We start from the raw sequence: 22,338 nt of genomic DNA, 5'->3' as shown, positions 1-22,338 counted from the left end.
AAAATATTACCAATAAGACATGTACAGGCAAGTGCATGACAAAGATATAGAATTACATAGATTTACATTGATATGCGTTCTACTAATATACACGAGGTCCTCCAAAGAAATTGTAACCTTACATTGACCAAACTCATAGGTATCGTGGAATATCATCGTTGTCAAAAAAGATATGATGACAGGTCATGTACAATGTGTGGCAAACAAATCTCTACAATGAAACATTCTACAAATAATAAACAGACTCTTCAGAGAAACCAACCAAATGTACAGTAAACTTGTTTCTTGTTGGCAGCTTAAGTGATACCTGGCTTGTACATTCAGCAAAGGAAGTTCAACATGACATGTCCGTAATTTGGAAATTAGATGATCCCCCCTAAAAGATGGCACTGTATCACGGCTTAGATTTACTTAAAACGTATACAGAATGTTAGTTTAATCTGGCGAATCAAGGCCTTAGTTCTGCCACAACTTTAACCCGATTTTCAACTATTTTCTTGCTGAGTAATTCAAATTTGGACCTATGCATAAGTTAATTAAATGTTCTGTTGTAACTATTGAATCTGTCTATTGTTGATTACCAGTAAGTAATCACGCTCTCAAAGACATCGTTTATCGTCATCGTGGCTGTAAGCCTGTAATTAAATGTCGGGCCGAAAACTCTTTAAAGGCAATCGTGAGAAGAGAACTGGCGTATACTTCCCATTTCACACGATTTAGTTTATTCATTGGTCTTTTTCGATACTGTGATTCTAATTAATAGCATTGGATCACAATGCACCGACTAAAGATTATGTAGTAGAATAGCTTGTGTATGTGTTGACGTAAGGTGTTTGTAATACTTCAGATGAAAAAATCACATGACTTTGTTCCATCAGTGTTCCCCAACTTTTGTATTTTAGATGTTTCACGTTATTAGAGAAACTTTTATTAAATAACCTTATAGCATTTGTAATACTCTTTAAACAACGACAGCAGTTTGTCATACAGAATGTCTCAGAAATTACACTTTCAAAGTTTTTTACATACGTTTGCATGAACAAAGAAGAAATTGGTTGATTGTATGAAGACATAAATTCTAAATTGTTGTTGTTGTATGAAATAATGTATTTGATTCTGCTAAAAGGCATTGACATCATAATGGCGTCATCACTTTAAGATATTGACATGCCAAGAGAATGCTGTTCACAAAGAAGCGAAACATTATGATCCAATCTTTTCAAAGCACATATTTATTATGGTTCTCCATTGCTCCAGTTTTCAACAAAAACATTTTTTTCCGTGAGACGCTTTTATTTTTGTATGATATATATTTAGACCATATAGAGAAACACTTCCTTTTAGGATGTACTCCTCTGAGAAGTCAAATTCTTCTTGTATTAATTTTTTTTCATATAGATTTTTGGAAATAGGAGTTCATACCATAAAAGAAAATGGAAGAAAAAACATATGTCCATGTGCTCGTTTTTGAGCTATTGTCACTCAAAGATACCTAGTTGACAAAATTTTGGATTTTATGGAAATTTTGCCGTTTTGACCATATACACAAGAGATTAAAGCCATAATTTTATAATGAGGTGTTTGGTGTTTATGGATGTTAGTAGAATTTATTTTCCAGTAGTCGTCTTTAAAAATATACCAGTTTTGATTAATAAAATTAATATTTTTCTCGGAATAACAACACATGCTACCCCTACCCCTTAATTTTGAGCAACAAAATGCACCATTTTCAGCCATTTTTGCCAAATTTAAACCTTTAAAGAAAAAATTCTAGTATTAAACTTTTGTTAATATTTTGCACATCAACAGGGAAAGGGTTGTTCTTTCAAATTCAGGCAGAAAAATGGGGGATCCGTGTGCTTACTTTTTTGCCCAATTGAATATTTGTTATTTTTCAGCATTTTAGAGTAAAAACTAAAAATGCTCAAATTACCATTAAATGTAAAAATAAAGTGACCAAAGTGTATCATTTCACATATTAATGCTCAATATTTTAATTACCACGAACCCAGTAAAAATGTACAACAAGAATGAGCTCGATACAGCTAAAAATACTGGCGCAGTGGTTATTTAAGTAAAAACAATTTCAGTAAAAAATGGTAAAACTGTGGCTCTACTCATAGCGAAAAAAGACACAATTTCAAAATGGCCGCCAAATGAGCCATTTATTAAAATCCCCGTATAAAAATCTACTAAGAATAGAAATGTATTTTTGACAAAATTTGCAACTGGCAACTTGCTACAGATATTGACAGATTTTATTAGAAAATCTCATAACTTCTTTGATCTAGGTCGAAACGAGACTTCAGCGGGACTGAAACCTCAGAAGAATACAACCGATTACTAGTATTACAAAATGCAATCATCTAGACAAGAAAGCATTGAAATATATAACATAGAATCAATTGTCAATACATTTGCTTTCAAGTGGGTGAAATATCAAGGTTAACGTTGTTTTTACTACATTTTGCATAAATGTGTCTTTTTTAAAATTGTTGTAAACGTTACCTTTTCTTCGTGATGTTTTTATTTCAAGTGTGAAATATTTATTTCATTTTTATCCTTTTGTTGCGGTCAACATACTGGTGTTTTATACTCTGTATTTGATAACAAAATATTAAACTTGGAAGTGAAACATAATTTATGGGACACCCTGTAGCAGCAGATGATGAAATGGTGCGGTTTGATCACTTATTTCTCGACGTCCTATCTACAGCTAGCTACATTTATATAAAATAATTTAATGTCAGTAAGAATTGTGTGACATGTCACAAGTATGTAAAAATTATATAGTAAGAATTGTAAAAAGGTTATAATTTTTATCCATCGATGTATAGACATTATTTACGTAAAAGAGATAGGAAACACTTCAGTTTGAGGATAGTTCATCGATAGACAATATTATTAGTTTTTTTATTTATTACCTCGCACAATTAGTATTTGAACTCCATAACAAGAGATTCAAATGAGTGATGAATCTTTTCTGATTCTACTCCTCTTCCAGCCGATTAAACATGAGGGAACAACACATGATCACTAACTTCAAGGCAGCAATATGTCTGCTGTTTTGGTTTTGTCTCGGAATGGAATTAGAAAAACCTTAAAAATGCTCCACCGCCGACAAATAGTGTTTTTTCACTATCAAAAACAGTAGCAAACTATTTAGTATTTTTCTTCGGTTACAAAAGCTACTTACTTTACACCATTACCAACATTGAGAAGTTTCAGCTTCTAATTTTACTTCAAGTTAAAGATATGAAAAATAATTAATTGCATCCCGAAAAAATTCCAAGGCAATATATCCTATATGGAATGAAGTACTGATTGCGCATGCACCAAAGGCAAAATAATCTTTTTTATTTTATTTTTTGTGTTACTTAGACATATATATACACGATTAAACACCAATTATTGTTCAAATGATGAATATCATTTATGCTCTGTCGGCGGTGGAGCATCTTTAATTGTTAATATAATACCAGATAAGTTCCAGAATGATTAACACAATTAGTGACCATGGACAGCCCACACAAGGTATATCATATAATATAGTATAAGAAGCATGGTTTTTTTACTTGCTGTAAAGTAAATTTCCGACATTTTCTTTTTCTTTTCTTTTTCTTCATCAATCTACTTCCATGAGGTATATTCTTGAAACATTTACTTTTTTGTTTGTATTTACGATAATGTATCAATACAGGTAATTGTACATATGAGCCAAACACCTGACCTATAAACCCGCAACGCTTGTGGGTAAGTCAGGCATAACATAGCCAGCCGACAGCGTGGCAAATCATATACATTGAGCATGGCGACTGATGTCAGGCATTGCAATCGACAGCATTACTGATGTTTGTAGTAAGTAAACAGATTTGTAAAAAAAATCAATAAGTCATCAAATCTCAGAATACATGATATGTTGATTGATAAGTTCTTATTCCCATAGCATATCAAACGTTGGTACTCGGAGTGTTCATTCATAGTTTACCTTCACCTGTTTACTAGATATCGATATTGCGAAAGGTCAAAGTTCAGTGTGTATGTGTATACCATACAACATGTTTACATGTATAATATACATCTATGTATGATTGCTAACGTCCGGTCAGGTGTTTGAGTGTATTTCAGAGTAACAATACCACAGCCTTTTAGTGATTTATTTGTTCTTCTGTAACAACAAAGTTTACACAATTGCTAAAAGTTCAACATTTACAATCTAAATGTAGCAATCACACCAAACACAATCGTTCAGAAGGAACATCATTCCAGGGACCAATTTTATTATGGAAAAGAGATAATTGATATTTGCTATAACAAGGTTTTTCATTTGCTTTAAAATTATGTTATTAGTCTATGAGTAAGAAATAGCGTCTGCATTTTTGTAAAATCAGTTTTTAAATTTGATGTAAAGAAGCAAAATTGTTATAAAACGAAACAAACAAAGCTGACATTTCAAATGCATATATTGTGTACAACTGAAAACGTTGTAAGAATTAATGACACATCATGTTTACGTTATAAAAATGCTACTGTGAATGCTGCATTATGTCCCTACAACATGCAGACATGGATGGGATGGCGATTTTCATATTAGTAGGCTAGCTGTGTAGATTTGTAGAATATATATAAATGACTAAATATCATTAAACAGTTTTGTAAATAAAGAAATTTACCTGTCTACGTTTTGTCTGTAAAACAGTTTCTGACTACTGTAAAGTCAATACCTAAATCAAAAGAATATATTAGTATCGGAGGTATTTCGGTGTGAATTTGGTTTAACAATCTCCATAACTCTGACCCCTTTTGTTGATTGAAGACCGAAAAGTCCCATATTTCGTGTTACTGAAGTCATTCTTATCCGAACATTAGAATATACTTGTATTGGAGAGATACTGAATTGAAATCTGCAATGTACGTTACTTGTTCTTTTTCATTTGCAGGGTTCGTAACTTCGATATCGCAACCGGTCTACTACAAAATGTCAAGTAATCATCTAAGCCATGTACTAGATGGATTTGGCTTGTCAAGAAGCTTCACTGAATACCGCAGGAGAGCATTCAACTATGTGAACATTGGGTTTATCAGTGCCACTGACCACTCCCTGATCTGTGTGGGCAGTAAACGAGACGCGTTATGCAGTTCTAATGACACCGAATCAGATATTGATATTATTGCAATTTTACCTGCTTTAGTGTTTGATGAAAAAGACCAAGACAAGGCAGAATACTTTTTATCAAATAAAATCCCCGTCAATTATCCTGTGCTGATTTTAGAAAGTGGGCCAAACCGTGGATACAAACATCTGAAATATTTATCCAACCGAAACAAAACCTTCCCTTACACTTACACCCATTACAGAGGAAAGCAGTACCTTCTTAACACAAACAAGGTAGATTTGACGTCAAGTGATGATCCAGATTTCCCATTTGAAGTGCATGGGCCGGCTTTAAGCTCTTCTGTGTTGGATGACGATGGCCTTCACTTAGATTTCGATGCTGTCATAGCATTTCATTGTCCGTCCCTACCAGCAGATTTCGACGAATGGTGTTTAAGGAAGAGATTCCACGGTTGGCCTTCTTCACGCATTATAGAGTCTACTAAGGAATTTGGTTGTCTAGTGGTTGCCGTTGGTCATCAAGGAAGCGATACCCAAGCCATAGAATGGCGCCTGTCTTTGAGTAAAACGGAACATCTGCTCACCAAATCATTTAATCATGTGCAAATGAAATGTTATGTTTTGATGAAATTGTTGTTGAAGTGGATCATCCAACCACAAGTTAAAGATGCTTTGAGTTCCTATCATATTAAGACGGTCATGTTCTGGATGTCCGAAGAGCACGAGAGATCATTTTGGATGTCAGAGAACCTCAATGAATGTTTAATGGTCTCATTAAGGAAACTCAGATCTTACGTTGAAAACAAATGTTGTCCTAACTATTTTATTCCAGGTGTCAATTTGCTGGAAAGGAAATTGAACGGGGATATTCACCATATTGTCTTAAATGCCCTCGATGACATCATCACAAAAGGACCCAGCATAGTGTATCAATGTTTACCCTTGAATATCGAAACGAAAAAGTTAGAAGTAGCAAGTCAGCATCAGCATAACGAATCCTGTGAGTGTCTATATCAGCATCTTCTTCAAACACGAGTTGGAGAAATGTTTAACATTGACTGCTCCATTAAAGAAAATATATCAATTCTATTAATAAAGGAAGATCTTTACAGAAGATGTTATTTCGGTCTTACGGACTGGCACGTTCTGAACGAGATTCACAACCACTCGGAGTTGGCATCAGATTTATTCTCGTCTATTGCTATTTGTGAGGAGATGGGTCTTCCCAACAAATATCTGTATTGCTTACATAAGTTTTATGTACCCAAACTTCGTGAGAATGGATACGTTGCGCGAATCAAACTGGCAACCCTCTTCTATTACAGAAGACGACTCGGATATTGTAAACCACTTCTGTCGCTTGCAATCAGATCAATGGAGTCCAGTCAAGAGTTTGAGGTGTGTAAAGAGGAAGGGGCCAGTGCTGAATACATCGAGACTATCGAAGGAGTCGAGTGTATCTACCTCACCCAAAATAACAAAGGATTCCGGGTGTCTGAGATAGTATTTAGTCCCTGTGACAAATGTCTCATTCCACCAGATCTACAGGACGAGATGGGGAGGCCAAAGACTGTCAATGGCACACATTACGAAGGCTGGGTGTTTGTCGACTCCGTAGTGTACGCGTACTACCTACTGATCGTGACGCTACATGACATGCGAACTTATAGGGGTATCGAAACATTGTTCAGGCGATTCCACAAAGTCTGTACCCAACAGCCGGGTTCGATCCGCATTTTTAGGAAAGATGCAGCCAATCGGCTCAACAACCACGCCTTCATGCTGGTGTGGACTGGGACAAAAGGAAATATCAGTATATTGCCATTGCAATATGAGTCGTGACCCATGATGTCAAGGATGCGCCAAGACTGCGAAAACATGTAGGAATCGTTTAGAAAAGATTTTGAAATGTCTTAGTGTTTTGAATAAATGATGCATATTCATACACATATACATGCATCTATAAAGCATTACTCAATTTTATCACATTTTCTCCGGGAAACAAAGAGATACATAGAAAAAACCGTAAAGCGTTTCTTTGTTTTTTTGTGTAGTTAATTTTAAATCGTCTGAACTTAAGAAAAATTGTGTCTCTATAATCCGTAATGATTGCAATCAAACAACTTTCAGCGAAGATTTATGTCTAAGTAAATACTTGTGAAGCGGAACAAAATGAAATAACCCAGTGAATTGTTGGCAACTGGAACTCTTTACAGTCACCTAATCTAAAGACTTTTGAAAAGCGTTTGGATAAATCTTAGGATAGCGAAGAAATGAAATTCGGAACAATACCGGTGTAACGTCACAAGAAAAACTTTATTACGTGATATTTTGTATAAATGAGTATGGACTGCGATACTTTTTTTTTAATTGAAATATTTTTAATTGTAAAACACAAACTGATCAGACACAAGTTATTCCAACTTAAACAGTCGTCTCCTAACATTGTAACACAATTAACATATAATACATGATATGACTTAGATATTTAATACAGATTAAACAGTTCAAATAATATTACATTAAATTAGTTATGCCATTTTTTTAAAAGGGGAAAAACACATTTCTGCAAATTACAGACCAATTTCTGTACTTAGCACGATTGGTAAAGTTTTCGAACGCTTAGTTGTGAAATATTTAAATAATTGTTTACTGGAAAATTCACTTATCTATAAATACCAATCAGGTTTCCAGCCTGGTCATTCTACTGTTCACCAAATGATAGAAATTTATCAAACGTTATGTGAAAATCTTGAAAAATGGAGCCAACGTGCCTAGTATTTTGTGACATTTCTAAAGCGTTTGATCGTGTGTGGCACAAGGGATTGGGTGTGAAACTGGCAAATTATGGAATAGGCGGGAAACTTCAAAATTGGTTAAAAAATTATGTTAGTAATCGTAGACAACAAGTTTTTGTAGGAAATAGTAGATCTTCCGTTAAAACTACAAATGCTGGCGTTCCGCAAGGGTCAGTATTAGGACCCCTACTTTTTTTTCTCTTTATAAATGACATCACTGATAACCTTGAGAGTCTTTCCAAATTGTTTGCTGATGATACTTCTTTATTATGTTCTGGACCTTCACTTCTAGCAATTGAAACTAAAATAAATAATGATCTTGTTAAAATTCAAAATTGGGCAGACAAATGGATGATTAAATTTAATCCCCTGAAAACGGAAGCTCTACTCATTTCAAACACTGAACATGAGCATGTTATGGATTTAAGATTTAATAATGTTAATGTAGAGTTTGTAGATAACCATAAGCACCTAGGAGTTACACCTAGGAGTTACTCTGGATGCTAACTGTAAATGTTAATGTAGAGTTTGTAGATAACCATAAGCACCTAGGAGTTACACCTAGGAGTTACTCTGGATGCTAACTGTAAATGGAGTATCCATATAGATCACATTTGTAAAAACGTATCTAAACAAGTAAGTGTTCTTCGCAAGCTAAAATATATTTTAAATAAACAAATTTAAATAAAAAATTTATAAAGCATACGTGCTGCCATTATTTGAATATTATTGTGAAGTATGGGATGGGTGTATTCTCGGTGACGCAGATACATGGGAAAAACTTCAACTAGAAACCGCTAGAATAATAACTGGTTTACCGTCTTATGCTAGTAGACACTCGCTATACTCTGAAAGCGGACCAGAGCCTCTTGCTAATCGCCGCTCTCGGAGGAAGTTACAACTTTTTCACAAAATAACTTACAAATTAACACCCTTTTATCTATCTAATTTAGTACCTCCTCTAGTCTCTGAAATTACACATTATAATCTCCGTAACGCAAATAATTATTCTCTACCGAACTTCCGACTTCAACTAACAAACGTATCATTTTTCCCATCTACTATTCAACTTTGAAATCAACTAGATTTAGAAATTCGACAAAGCGTTTTGTTATCGGTATTCAAAAAATCTATTAACATTAACAGTCCACCAGCCCCTAATTACTACTATTTCATTGGAAGTCGAAAACCTAATATGCTACATGCCAGGCTAAGAAACAAATGTAGCACTTTAAACAATGATCTGTTCCTATCGAATTTAATAGATTTTCGTATATGTCAGTGTGGACATCACACTGAAGATGCATACCACTTTTTCTTTGATTGTGTTATATATGTAGACCAAAAAATTAACTTATATCGTAGTCTGAATGATTTTATACCCCTTGATCTACAGGTACTATTGAACGGCAGTGCAGACTTATCTAAAGAGGAAAATACAATTATATGTCAGAACACTCAGAAATTCATTATAGATACAAATAGATTTTAGTTGGTTCACTTATATTGTATATGTATAACATCAAATAAATGTATGATTATTCTCTCTAAACTATTATAAAATTGCAGCAATTATGGAACTTTTTTATACCAGTATCTTCTCGGATGTTGACGGCAAAAGTGATAAGGTATATTCAAGGACGCAAGGAGCGAATGGAGATTGGTGCCGTTGGCAAGGAATTTGATGGACAATGAAAGCAGAAAGCATTGGGAAGTGTTTATTGTATACTTCTGCTGTCAACATCCGAAAAGGAGAGAAAATAGTATTTACCTTTATCAACATGTATAAAAGTGCGTACATAAACTAAGTACCCTCTCTCTCTCTCTCTCTCTCTCTCTCTCTCTCTCTCTCTCTCTCTCTCTCTCTCTCTCTCTCTCTCTCTCTCTCTCTCTGTGTGATGTATATTAAATTAAATATATGTAGATAAAATTGCATCTTGTTTAATGTTTAATGTATATGTAAACTTCTATTGGGAAAGGGCTTTATATAAATTGGATAACTTGTGCCCAATCCCATTGTATATTTTGATACATTAAAAATATGTTTAAATCAATCATTAATTAAATTCAATAATAATTTTCTAGTAAAAGCTTTTGTATGTTTAAGTTTATATGTATGTTCAGAGTCTTCCACTGGACCTAATATTCGATTACACGTGTTCAAAACTTTTACAGTTTACTTCCAAAGCCAAATTTTCATCACCAAAAAGCAGCAAATTAAGATGTATTTCTAGATTTTGCTCATTAATTTCGCTAATTAAATTTGTACGGGCAGCTAAATAATTTGGACATTCTAAGAAATAATGGTAAGCATTTTCACAATGGTTTCCACAGTTTGTACAACGATAATTTTCGACTATATTTGAACGGAAAATATCGTCTTTTAGAGTACTACATTTGTGCCTCAATCTGGTGTGAAAAATATTTAATTTTCTCTCACCTTAGCTAAAATAAATTGGTCAATGAGAGACTATTTGTTGGTAAAGAGCAATCTTGAAAGAAGAAATGGGTAATGACTTAATATCATTATCTAAATTATTCCAGTTTCTTAAAGTAGAAAGTAAGAAAGACTTGAGAGTGGAGGAGAGTCTATAGTTTAGAATACAAGAGTCGTTATTGTTTCTTAGAGCATATTGATTATTTTCACCAACTGTGGGAAGTAATAGATTCGAAAGAAAATTAGGAGTATCATGAGTTTTCATCTTATGTAATAATTTAAGTTTTCTTTTTGCTCTCCTATCACTTAGTAATTCTAAACCTGATTCACTATAAAGAAATTATTTTTTTTGCAAATGATGGCAAACCCGTAATTAGTCCCTTTGTGCCCTTTCTAACTTGCCTGAATCAATTGCGAAACAACCATCCTAAACTTCACAAGCATATTCTAAAATTGGTAGTATAAATGACTTATAAATCTGTAAAAGGGTATCACGCTTTTACATATATTTAAGTTAACGCAATACATTTATTTTCTCCATAATAGATTTGTAGATTTCATTGACATGATCAGACCAATTGGCATTTGAATTAAGAGTTACCCCAAGGTGTCTATGAAATTGACTAGAATTTAAAAAGTAGCTATCTTTTGCCCACCTATTTATCTTTTCTAAATCGCTATTGATGATGGGGATTTTAATAGAGCTTTATCGTCAGCAAAAAGACGAGTAGAAGATTCAAGCTCATCAGCAATATCGTTTATGATGACAACAAAAACAAGTGGACAAAGTATTGCGCCTTTAGAGACACCAGCCATAATCCTACCAATTTCGGAAAACGAATTATTTATAAATACTTTTTGTTGTCGATTACTAAGATAATTTTCAAACCATAACAAGAAATTTCCTGAAATAGCATATGATTGTAATTGTATAAGTAGACCTTTGTGCCATACCCGGTCAAATGCTTTTGAGATGTCATAAAAAAACATACAAGTATATATTTTTTCTTCCAGATTCATACAAATGTTATGAAAAAATTAATGTTGAATGTCCCTGCATAAAGCCCGGTTGGAACAGAAAAAGTAACGAATTTTCAAGGAAATAATTATAAATATGCTTATTAATTACCCTTTCAAATACTTTTCCAAGAGTTGAAAGAAGAAATATCTGAATAATTATTTAATTGAAAATTCATTAATATACAAATTTCAGTCTGGTTTTCAGTTTGGTCACTCTTCAGTTCATCAATTCATAGAAATTTATCACACTTTATGTGAAAACCTTGAAAATACACATCCTACATGTTTAGTTTATTGTGATATATCGAAAGCGTTTGATCGTGTGTGGCACAGGGGACTGGAAGTGAAATTAGCAAATTATGGTATATGTGGAAATCTATTGAATTGGTTAGTTAATTACATAAGTGGTAGAAAACAACATGTTTGTGTTGGAAATTCTAAATCGTCTGTTAAAAGTATAAGTGCCGGTGTTCCACAAGGCTCTGTTTTAGGTCATATATTATTTATCTTGTACATAAATGATATATCCGATAATCTTCGAAGTCTATCAAAATTATTTGCAGATGATACATCGTTGATATATTCTAATCCATCCCCTTTATATATCAAAACTGTAATTAATAATGATTTGGTACACATTCAACGATGGGCGCAAAAATGATTAGTTAAATTCAATCCTTCAAAAACTAAGGCATTACTTATTTATAATTCTGAATTAGATTATGCTATAGATCTTAAATTTGATAACGTTAGTGTAAATTTTGTTGATAATCATAAACACCTGGGAGTCATATTAGACGGACAATGTAAATGGACTAGCCATATTGAAGATATTTGTAGAAAAAAGTTTCAAGGCAGATTAGTATTCTGCGAAAGCTAAAATTCATTTTAAATCGACAAACTTTATATCGAATTTATAACTCATATATCATTCCTCTACTTGAATATTGTTGTGAGGTTTGGGATGGGTGTACTCTCGGTGATGCAGACAGACTTGAAAAACTCAAGCTGCTCGTGTAATTACTGGATTACCATCGTACACTAGCAAAGAATCTTTATACTCTGAAACTGGGCTTGAACTGCTCTCAAATAGAAGATCCAGAAGAAATTCACTTTACAAGATAAAAAATAACTTAACACCTGATTACCTAACAGCTCTTCTTCCGCCTCTAGTCTCAGAAAATTCTCAATATAACCCTCGTAATGCTAATAATTACTCTTTACCAAACTATCGTCTACAGCTAACAAGCTCCTCCTTTTTTATCTTCTACAGTTCAACTATGGAATCAATTGGACCTTGAAATTAGACAAAGTGTATCATTTTTGGCTTTTCAAAATTTCCTTCTCAGTTTTAGAGATACACAAAATACACAAATACCCTCTTACTATCTTATAGGTGATAGAAAATACAATATTTTGCATGCCAGAATAAGAAATAGATCCAGCACTCTAAATAAAGATATATATCATTCTAATCTAATAAATTATAAACATTGTCAATGTGGTTATAGTATCGAGGATGCACATCATTTCTTTTTCGTATGTATAAATTATGCAGAACAACGTGTAAAATTATTTCGTGAGCTTAATAACTTTATCCCGCTAGACCTAAATCTACTTCTATTTGGAAATTCTATGTTGTCAAATCAAGAAAACAAAACTATTTGCCAATCCACTCAGCAGTTTTATTAAAGATTCAAATAGATTTAATTAGAATACTATATTTCTTTTTCTTTTTTTTTTTCTTTTTTTTTTTTTTGCTTAAACATTTTAATCAGGTCCTTCCCGGCTCGGGTGACAAATGTATTGTGACAAGTTATTCAAGAAAGATAAGCGAGTGACAAGGAGAGAGCCACCATGGGCACGGCATGTGTTAGACATTAGATCAGTTTGTATGGCATGACATGAGGATCAGTATTACGGTAAACGGTAAATGGTTATAACCAAACTACATGCTATCACTTCAAAAACTATAAGGGGCATCAGCTAGTAAAAAAATCAGTTATATTTTGAAAAAAAAATAATGTGGTAATACCTTTTATTGGTTGTTCTTATTGAAAATACGTCAAATGTTATGCAAATGCTAAAAATGTTCTTTTTCAGGTCATATCTCCAGAAAAGGAAAATCAGGAAACGTGGTCATTTTGAGGTATTTTTCACTAAAATCATAGCCATGGGGTCAAAATTTATCAGCAAAATTTCGATTGGTTTTTCCGTTATAATTATGAATAATCTTCATACTAAATTTGCGCATGTGAACATGGTGTTGCGGCATATCCTTATATTAGGGAAAACATTAATTATTTCTCAAAATCCGGAAAACTCACTGACTATACACATATTCAAACAACTCTTTTGACATATGATATAATGTGTTTTTTCATGGGTATGGTATGCCTGAAATTAAAATAGAAATTAGAATTAATTTATTAAGGGACGCTCTAATTTTTTCAGTTTTGTCTAAGGGAAGTAACTTGTGTATTGCGACGCAAATCGAAACAGGAAGTATATGTTTGGAAAATCTTTTGCGCATGCGTCAAGCTAATAACACTGGATGTCATTTCCGCAAGTACTTGCATCGGTCATCATGGTATCGTGAGTATTTGGAAAACAATTTGATGCTGTATCATGAACTTCTGTGAGATGAACACGTAGACGAGTCTTCTGGTGACTCACGTCTTCCTCTTTGTAAGTTTACAGGGCCAGCCGACACAGAAATAAATAGAAATCTACCATATTGTTGAACACAACACTTGCTATTTACCAAAACAACATCGGTCTCAATGCAATGGTACGTCAAGAATATTTAGCGATGATTCACATGGTATGGCTATCTTTAGATCAAATTTACACGTGGAGTGTTGCTTCTATGTGTAAAGAATCCAAATAATTAGGATTCGTGTAAAACAGATTAACTGTATTGTTTCAAATACATTATCGCAATGATTCAATTTAATAGATTCCAATTTATGGAAATTAAATCAATTAAACCATGCAGTGCTAACAGATTGGTCGACTGCTGTTTTCGGAAAGAAACCTAGGCTGTATATTTCATGTGGTACTGTGGAAACTGCTATGTGAAAAGAGTATCATTATCTTTATATATAATTAACAGGAAGTTTGGTTCACTGGGTTTGGAAAATTCCTATTCTGTCTTTTGTTAATATATTTGTTGAATTGAATAAGGCTTTTCGACTAAAACTTTGTTTTATAATTAGGTAATGTGTATATATGTGCAGTACACTGACTGTATGATTGTGTAGAAGAATAGGGAAAATACACAAGATTCTTGTTGAGTGTGCACGCATGCCCAAACCAGGAATCAAAAAGGGGTCTCCGGGGTGACGAACTACGGCTCTACTGACTGAGCCAAAGAAGCATGCTCCATAAGCTTAGTGAGACAGACCATGTTTTACATAATGTACAAGGCATACCGACCAGCTCCTTTTACCATGGGAACATCATTATCATCAGAGAGTTCTAAAAGCTGAAAGAAACAAAACAAACACTTGTCAATTGAAATCTCTGTCATTGACTTTTATTCCTCAGGCAGATATACATGTATCTATATTACTCTGTAGTTTGACTTTTTAGTCAATGACTGGTCAATCCATTGCCAAGTTGTATTATGAAATAGGATAGAATGAAATGTAGAAGGTATCCTTAGAAAATATAAAGTGATACAACTCGATCTACCAATTGATCATGAGCTACCTGTATGTTGCAGGTAATTGATCCATTTCAATCCAAAAGAATTCCTTGCTCTTTTTCAAGTCTTAATTAAATATTGGGGCAAGAGTAGCATGCAACTGGCTCAATGGGATCAAACACATGACTGTTTCAACACTTTACTGCCTGTACACACAGTCACACACCAACCCAGGTACTGTCTCCAAATAAGTTTCTCTCCTTCGGGTGATTTATGGCACCAAATGTTACAGGCAAGTGTAGCATGTAGCCATGCAAGTCAGAATTAAACCCATGACTTCACACTTACTTAGGCAAATGCTTTACTGACATATAAACTTAAAGAAAAATCCCATAGCATGAAGCTAGAAGGAAAATGTACCACTATGTACAAACTGCTACAAATGTTTATATGAAATTTGAGATAGAGATATAAAAACCAGGAACCTGTGAATTATAGCCATAAAGCCTTTCTGATTGATCGACTCTTACTACAAATCATGAGCTGTTCATTAAAATGAATTTTAGAGACACGATTCAAGTATGGAAACTCAAAATATTTGCTTTCTAATGTTGTAATATGTTATTATTTGATGTACAACATATACTATGTTTTTTTTTTAGTATTCGATAAATAGACCCTTTTGTTTCTGTAGGTGGAGGAAGTGTAGGTGACATGGTGATGCACAGTTGGAAAGTGACCAAGTGTCAATCAAAACAAACTCTGTAGACTACCTCAATGGCTGGTGCTGAGGAGTTCCAGGAGCTGCAGACCAGTAGCAGCAATGAGGCATGCCGCATGGAAGAACGGCCAGAGCATGGCATGAAGATTCTTCAGGGTCTTCATAAACTCAAAAATGACAAGATCCTGTGTGATGTCACACTTATAGCAGAAGGTTGGTAGGATCGAAAGCAGGTGCTGGCACATTACAGTTGTCAATGCTGTTAATTGATCAAATAGGACTAAAATTTGAAATGGTACACCTTTGTTGTACAGTACAGAAAATATGACAATTATAAATAGTATAACATATCACATAATAATCTAAATCCATTCAGTTTAAAAAAAACTCAGATATGTGGTAACTTGTAATATTATGTAACAATATATTCAGAGATGGCTAGCTTTTGTACCACATTCTAACGCTCAAGCTTTGTCAAAATATATGGAAAAGCTGGTAAAAAAAAATCATCAATTCATTCAGATCAATATTAATTTTCAAGACCAACTTATGATTATGTATATGAATTTAATTTTTTTTTAGGTAAATGGGAACTTTGGGTTTCAGAGGATGGCAGAGAAAAACTTTTTCTGCACTTAACTTCTTTCCTTAAAAATGATGGTTGAAATAAATAAAGTCTTATCTGTGTCCTTTAATCTTGTTTCTATCAAACAAGAGGCCCAATGGGCATACCAGTACATTTCTAGTATCAACCTGAATTTCATTTCTTTCCTTTGATGTTTTGCAGGCCACAGGTTTGATGCCCACCGTGTGATTCTGGTGTCTTGCTCTGACTACTTTCGGTCAATGTTCACCAGCGGGATGCGGGAAAGCACACAACGGGAGATTGAGCTAAAAGGCATTACAAGTAAAGGACTGGACAAGACTCTGGAGGTTATTTACACCTCCACAACCACCTTGGAGGGGGACGACATCTTTGATGTGATAGCTGCTGCAACCCATTTACAGGTGACACCTGTTATAGAATTCTGTGAGAGGAACTTCCTTAGTGGTATGACAACCAGTAATTTCTATGATTTTATTAACACAGCTAAACTATACAGCATGAACAATGCCTTGAAGCAGATAGATGTATTTATAGCAAGGAATCTCATGCAGATCTCAAAGGAGGGAACCCTTCATCTTCTCACCTATGATCAGATGATCAACTGTCTGAACAGTGATCGTCTGTGTCTGCGTGAGATTGACATTTTCCACATCACCTGGGAGTGGTTTCTGTTGAATAGTAACCAGGATGATCAGGCTATTCAGCTGATGAAACTGATTCGCTTCCCTCTCATTAACCCAGCAGATCTAGTGCAGCATGTACAGAGGGTAGATATGATGATGACCCATACAGAACTAAGACAGATGGTACTGGCCGCTCTCAACTACCACGTGGTGCCACACTCACAACCCTTAGAAGCTAGCTATAGTGTACACCTCCGCTCATTTGTGGAACGGCTAGCTAGTGTTGGGGGCCGGGAAATCCACCCCAACCCATGTCTTCATGATGAAATTCTGGTCTTTGATTCCAAAATCACCTCGAATAGTTTATTAAACAGAACAGAGATTGCATCATTACCAAGTGCTCTTAGTCACATGCAGGTGGTGGTGTTCAACAACTTCCTTTACGTGTTAGGGGGTTGTACCACACAGTGTGCCCATGGAGAGTCTGCAGTCAACTCAGTTTTACGGTATGACCCTCGCTTTGATAATTGGTTTCAGGTATGTCCGATGATTAACAAGAGAGCCTATTTCTTTGCTGGAGCACTCCATAACAGGATTTATGCTGTAGGAGGAAAGTTCAAGGATGGCAGTCTGGCCACTGCTGAATGTTACAACCCTGGTGACAACACGTGGGAGATGATAGCACCCATGCCCATGTCCTACCACGCTCATGCTGGTGCAGTGTATGGAGCCCACATATATATATCGGGGGGCTACAGTGGTAACCATTTTACACCTGACATGCAGCGGTATGACCCCTCTACGAATCAGTGGGAAGATATGGCATCTATGTTGACACCACGTGGCTGGCACGTCATGTGTGCAACACAATACAAACTGTATGTGTTTGGTGGCTGTAACCTAAATGTGAACCAGCAGGCACAACCAGTCATGCAGTCCGAGTGTTATGACCCCTCCACAGACCAGTGGACGATTATTGCACCCTTGTCTATCTCCCATAAGGAAGCTTCTTGTGTGGTCTATAACGACCAGATATATGTACTCGGGGGTTACAATGTACAGACAAAGACTGGACAGAAACTTGTTTCTAGGTTTGACCTGTATACAGGGATCTGGGAGACGGTAGGAGCATTACCCAGGAGTCTAACAGGGGTAGGCTATTGTACGCTTAAACTACCTGCATACAACCTCGACGACTCCGACTGATGGTCAAGGAGGGAATTCACATGTTTTATTCTTTAACTTTTTGTCCATGTTGTTATGATTTTTGTGCTAGTGTACACACAATGACAGCTGTGAGAGAGGTGAAAAGATTTTAAGCTGAAAGTTTCAGTCTATTAATAATTACCAGGATCAGTAAGTTTGAAAATTGATTCAATTAAAAGTTGCAATCAATTTGAGCAGGGTATCTTTACACAAAACTTTGTAACTTTTGAATTTTCCTAATGACTTTAGTGCAAGTAAGATTTGTTGTTGTGTATGAACCAAATTCAATGGTACACAATTATGTTCCTTTTAAACAGAAATTGACTTAATAAATCCTTTAAAAATGTATTTCAAGGGAATGGGATTTCTTTCTAAATAAAATGTTTTTGAATCAGAATAAAACTTTTAAAAAAACACTCTTGGACATGCGTATGGATAATGTATGCATATTTGAACAAGCAGCCCATATTTTGATAATTATACAAAGTACAATATATTTATAAGTTACAAAGCTTTGAAAAATGATTCAAATCCATATAGTGGAATCAAGCTCTTATTGTAGTTAAGACTGAATTAATACATATAGCTACCACAGAGTCCACAACATTCTCACACAATTCAATCAGATTTAGAATCATTTAATCAAATTTCTACTATTGTTTTGAAGGAGCAATGTGAAAATTTTAATCATTAAAGACATGAAAATAAATCTGCCAATCTGTCATGTCAAATACTGTGTATAGAACTCGTAACATGGGACAGTTGATTAGGGATAACATATTTATAAACACACATGTACACTGATATATGTTGTGAATGAGATATAAATGTGTGGTGGAGAAAACAATGGTTTAATAACCAGGATGTTGATGTAATCATAAGTGTGGGTGAAGAATGGATACAAGGGTTGGTCATTCATTATAGATATGTATTGTATGCCAGTAAGTTGATATTTGCTTTTATTGTTGCTGTGGAGACTGACGAGTGACTTTATGAGTATATGTTGTGGGGATACCTGGTGTGATGATGAGCACTTTATGTGAATGAACATTAATCATTATTGGTTATATCAGAAAACTCTCTATAGCAGTTCAGATTATAAAGCTTTAAGTTGTAATGGAAATACAGGTATCACATTTATGCATTTACCTCACTAAGCCCAAGGGTGGTAAAAAAGAAAATGGAGGAATTTTAATATTCTGGTAATATATTAATAGAAATAGCTTCCAATTTCTCATGTTTTTGAATCCTGTCAGTTTCAGGACATAGTAGAAAACTTCAACAAATTTTATTTAAAACATTGACATTTTCTTTTACCAGCTTAAGACATCATAAAAAGTAATAGAAGAGGGAAGTGACTGGGAGGTTACGGTTATTGGGTCAGATATAGTATTGAATCAAAACTTAAAATTGATCATACAGTACAAATGATCATTTAATCAGCTTTGTGGGATGTTATATGTTTTTCTTACATGTAAGATAAAGATTATTACTGAAACCTGTTACAACTTACAATCACAGATCTTGAGATATTGTATCTTAAACCTTGGAGAAATGAATTGTTAGCACATACTTTGAGTTTGATTCACCTCACTGCTATCAGAACGTCTGCTTAATGTGTTCCTAGGGAAATTAATCTTGAAAAGTGTCTATCTTGTCTCTCATATATGTATATTTAAAAGCCTTGATAATCTATTACTGAATATGAAATTATAAATGTAGCTAATATAAGGCAAACTTGTTGGTGTTTTATGTGATAGATATGCATTATAAATTGTTAAGTAAAACAATTATCCATTCACAAGTATAATTATCACTTTTGATAATTTTTTGGCAAGTTTTGTCCTTTTAATGAGTAATAGCTTGTGATTTATTAGGTCATGCAGCCATAAAACTCTCTGTTATCTCTGTTTTTTGGTATTTTTCTTTGGATGTAAATGTGCATCATTTGTTGATGAATAAAAGTGTCTGTTACTGGTGAATATGTGACTCTATTTTAAAACTATATATCTACAAGTGTTTCTCTGTAGTTTCCATTGAATTCTCTTACCAGTCAGCAAGTGAATTCTTACCAGTCAGCAAGTGAATGTTGAAGGTGTATATAAAAATATATGTAAGTATAGGGTGGAGTTGGGCACTGTGTATACATAAGTTACACTATAGTAGGACTATTTAATTGCATGCTGAACGATCCTAATTATAACCAGTATTATGCATGTTTCATTATTGAAATGCATTCTGTAAGGCGCTTCTTGAATTTATAAAATTAAATGTGAAAATTAAAAGCTAGTTATACAACTTGAGTTATGAATAATCATTGTAATATTCATGGGTGTGTAGTAAATTACTTGTCTTTTTAAAGGAAATTATTTTAAAGTCATTGTATGAGAGAAGTTTATGTAAGGTACAGTATATATTATAATTTGATATAATGTGATGTGCTTGGAGTTGTCCCCCCTGTATGAATGTTGTATGTCTGTTATTTTTCATTGATCATGATCATTGGCCCAGCAGTTAAGCTGCTTATCTCTTTTCAACTGGTTTTAACTATTTGGTTACAGTCCTGGGATATTTTTCTGACGCACTTTAAAGTACTCTGTGTAGTTAGAAAAGAATTTCCTGAAATGCCATCTTTTATTGTTCTGTATTTCAGAGCCTGCAGCTCTATATCTTATCTTCTATCTGAAAATTTAGTAAAGATGATTCATAAGTACATGTAGCACAAATTTGATGTAGTACAATAATATCCCAAATTTGATATAAAACTACTGCAACATATAGGAACTGATTGTATTTTGCATCAGTGTCAGGATTGCAATCGTACATGTAGCAATATTTTGGAGGATGCAACTTTTAATTGTCTTAGATATTTCCTTTTTAAGTTTTATATATATTGAATACTGGGTATGTGAAATGTGATAGTGATGAGTTGATGTACAGATGCTCGCTTTAGTGTTTTTATAATCATTAGTTGAATCATTGAACTACACAGATGTAGTATCATAACGGTAGCCTGAATTATCAAGTCAGTCAATCACCACTTATCTATGTACCAACAAGCACCTGTCACATGTATCACTATATGTTCATCATTGTATGCATTTTCCCAGAACTGTTGAAGTGAAACAATTATGTGATGAAATTTTCTATGTCATACAATTTGAAATACTGCTAGTGATTAACTCATTTATTATTGATGCTATCAAAATTCTCAATATATGAACAGATTATTTTTACCGGTACCTTTACAATATCCTTTATTTAGCAGATGAGATTTTTTACAAGTGGAATATTTAAACATGCAGTTTCACACATCCAGAAAGTCGGATATACATTTCTTTATGTGTAGTTATCCATCTGTGTTTTTCCACAGTAGCTGTACAAGTGAGTGAAAATTATCATGAAATGTTTTGTCCACTCTCTAAATGTTGGACAAATAAAACGATTCTTTGTGTTTAATGTAGTTTGATCCAAGTGCAAAACTCACAAGGTTATACATATTTCTGAAGTACATTTACTGAATACACATGTTTATCTGTTGTCATGGTAACATTTTTGTTAATGAGAATTTCATTTAAAATACATGTTCATGTTCAATATTTTTGGTGTATGACATACAATGTCATTGCAGTGTTGAAAAGAGAAGAATCTTGTTACCAGGTTTTTTACATACATATGATTGAATTGAACTTTTACACATGATTGAATTTCCTGGTGTTGTTTATTTTACAATATCCTGAGGCACCATAGCTATTTTCAATGGACATATACATGCTTGTTATTTTGATGTGTACCAGAGGTAATCAGAAGTTATATGGAGACTCGCCTCTGATACATTCTTTATCGATCAGTGTGTTCGAGCTTATCTGCGAGCTGTCTCGTGATTCTTCAGCCAAAAGCAGGCAATTAATTCTTTTCCACTGAAGTTTATTTACATTTCTTGACTTTATTTTTTTCCTTTTGCATTTAATTGATCCGATATTTAAATATTTTCAGAATACCCTCTCCACTACTACACATAAACATAGGACGATAAGAGAGATTTGGCTGGTGCTTGTGTCTGTATTATTGTAAAGCATTGCTGACATTCATTTACTGACAATATATATCAGATAGTGAAATAAAACACAAATCTCATGCGAAATGTTTGTCTACTTTTTT

The 22,338-nt window shown here is 34.0% G+C and overlaps 2 protein-coding genes across 4 annotated transcripts; both read left to right on the top strand.

Moving 5' to 3' along the window:
* Positions 1-36: 36 nt before the first annotated feature.
* On the top strand, positions 37-9,764 carry LOC138318882 (uncharacterized). Its single transcript, XM_069261677.1, has 2 exons — positions 37-3,858; positions 4,941-9,764. The coding sequence occupies exons 1-2, from the start codon at positions 3,819-3,821 to the stop codon at positions 6,956-6,958; spliced, it is 2,058 nt and encodes a 685-aa protein (XP_069117778.1). The 5' UTR covers positions 37-3,818; the 3' UTR covers positions 6,959-9,764.
* A 4,158-nt stretch (positions 9,765-13,922) lies between these two features.
* LOC138318881 (kelch-like protein 13) lies at positions 13,923-22,321 on the top strand. 3 transcript variants are annotated; one of them, XM_069261675.1, is made up of 4 exons: positions 13,929-14,059; positions 15,099-15,254; positions 15,715-15,954; positions 16,529-22,321. In XM_069261675.1, the coding sequence occupies exons 3-4, from the start codon at positions 15,798-15,800 to the stop codon at positions 18,175-18,177; spliced, it is 1,806 nt and encodes a 601-aa protein (XP_069117776.1). In that variant the 5' UTR covers positions 13,929-14,059; positions 15,099-15,254; positions 15,715-15,797; the 3' UTR covers positions 18,178-22,321. The 3 variants fall into 3 exon arrangements, with proteins under 3 accessions (XP_069117774.1, XP_069117776.1, XP_069117775.1); XM_069261673.1 differs by lacking the exon at positions 15,099-15,254 and having other exon boundaries at positions 13,923-14,059; XM_069261674.1 differs by lacking the exon at positions 15,099-15,254 and having other exon boundaries at positions 13,935-14,162.
* Positions 22,322-22,338: the final 17 nt, after the last annotated feature.

Source organism: Argopecten irradians, chromosome 3 (assembly GCF_041381155.1).
Source record: "Argopecten irradians isolate NY chromosome 3, Ai_NY, whole genome shotgun sequence".
Lineage (NCBI taxonomy): Eukaryota > Metazoa > Mollusca > Bivalvia > Pectinida > Pectinidae > Argopecten > Argopecten irradians.
Note: the sequence above shows the minus strand (reverse complement) of the source record. Positions and strands in the feature narration are given on the sequence as shown.

What these genes read in the sequence shown, in the direction of transcription:
- LOC138318882 (XM_069261677.1), top strand. Translation starts at nt 3,819, where the DNA reads ATGTCAGGCATTGCAATCGACAGCATTACTGATGTTTGTA. An exon ending in CAGCATTACTGATGTTTGTA is followed by an intron (nt 3,859 to 4,940) that starts GTAAGTAAACAG and finishes TTTCATTTGCAG; the next exon opens with GGTTCGTAACTTCGATATCG.
- LOC138318881 (XM_069261673.1), top strand. Translation starts at nt 15,798, where the DNA reads ATGGCTGGTGCTGAGGAGTTCCAGGAGCTGCAGACCAGTAGCAGCAAT. An exon ending in TGTCACACTTATAGCAGAAG is followed by an intron (nt 15,955 to 16,528) that starts GTTGGTAGGATC and finishes GATGTTTTGCAG; the next exon opens with GCCACAGGTTTGATGCCCAC.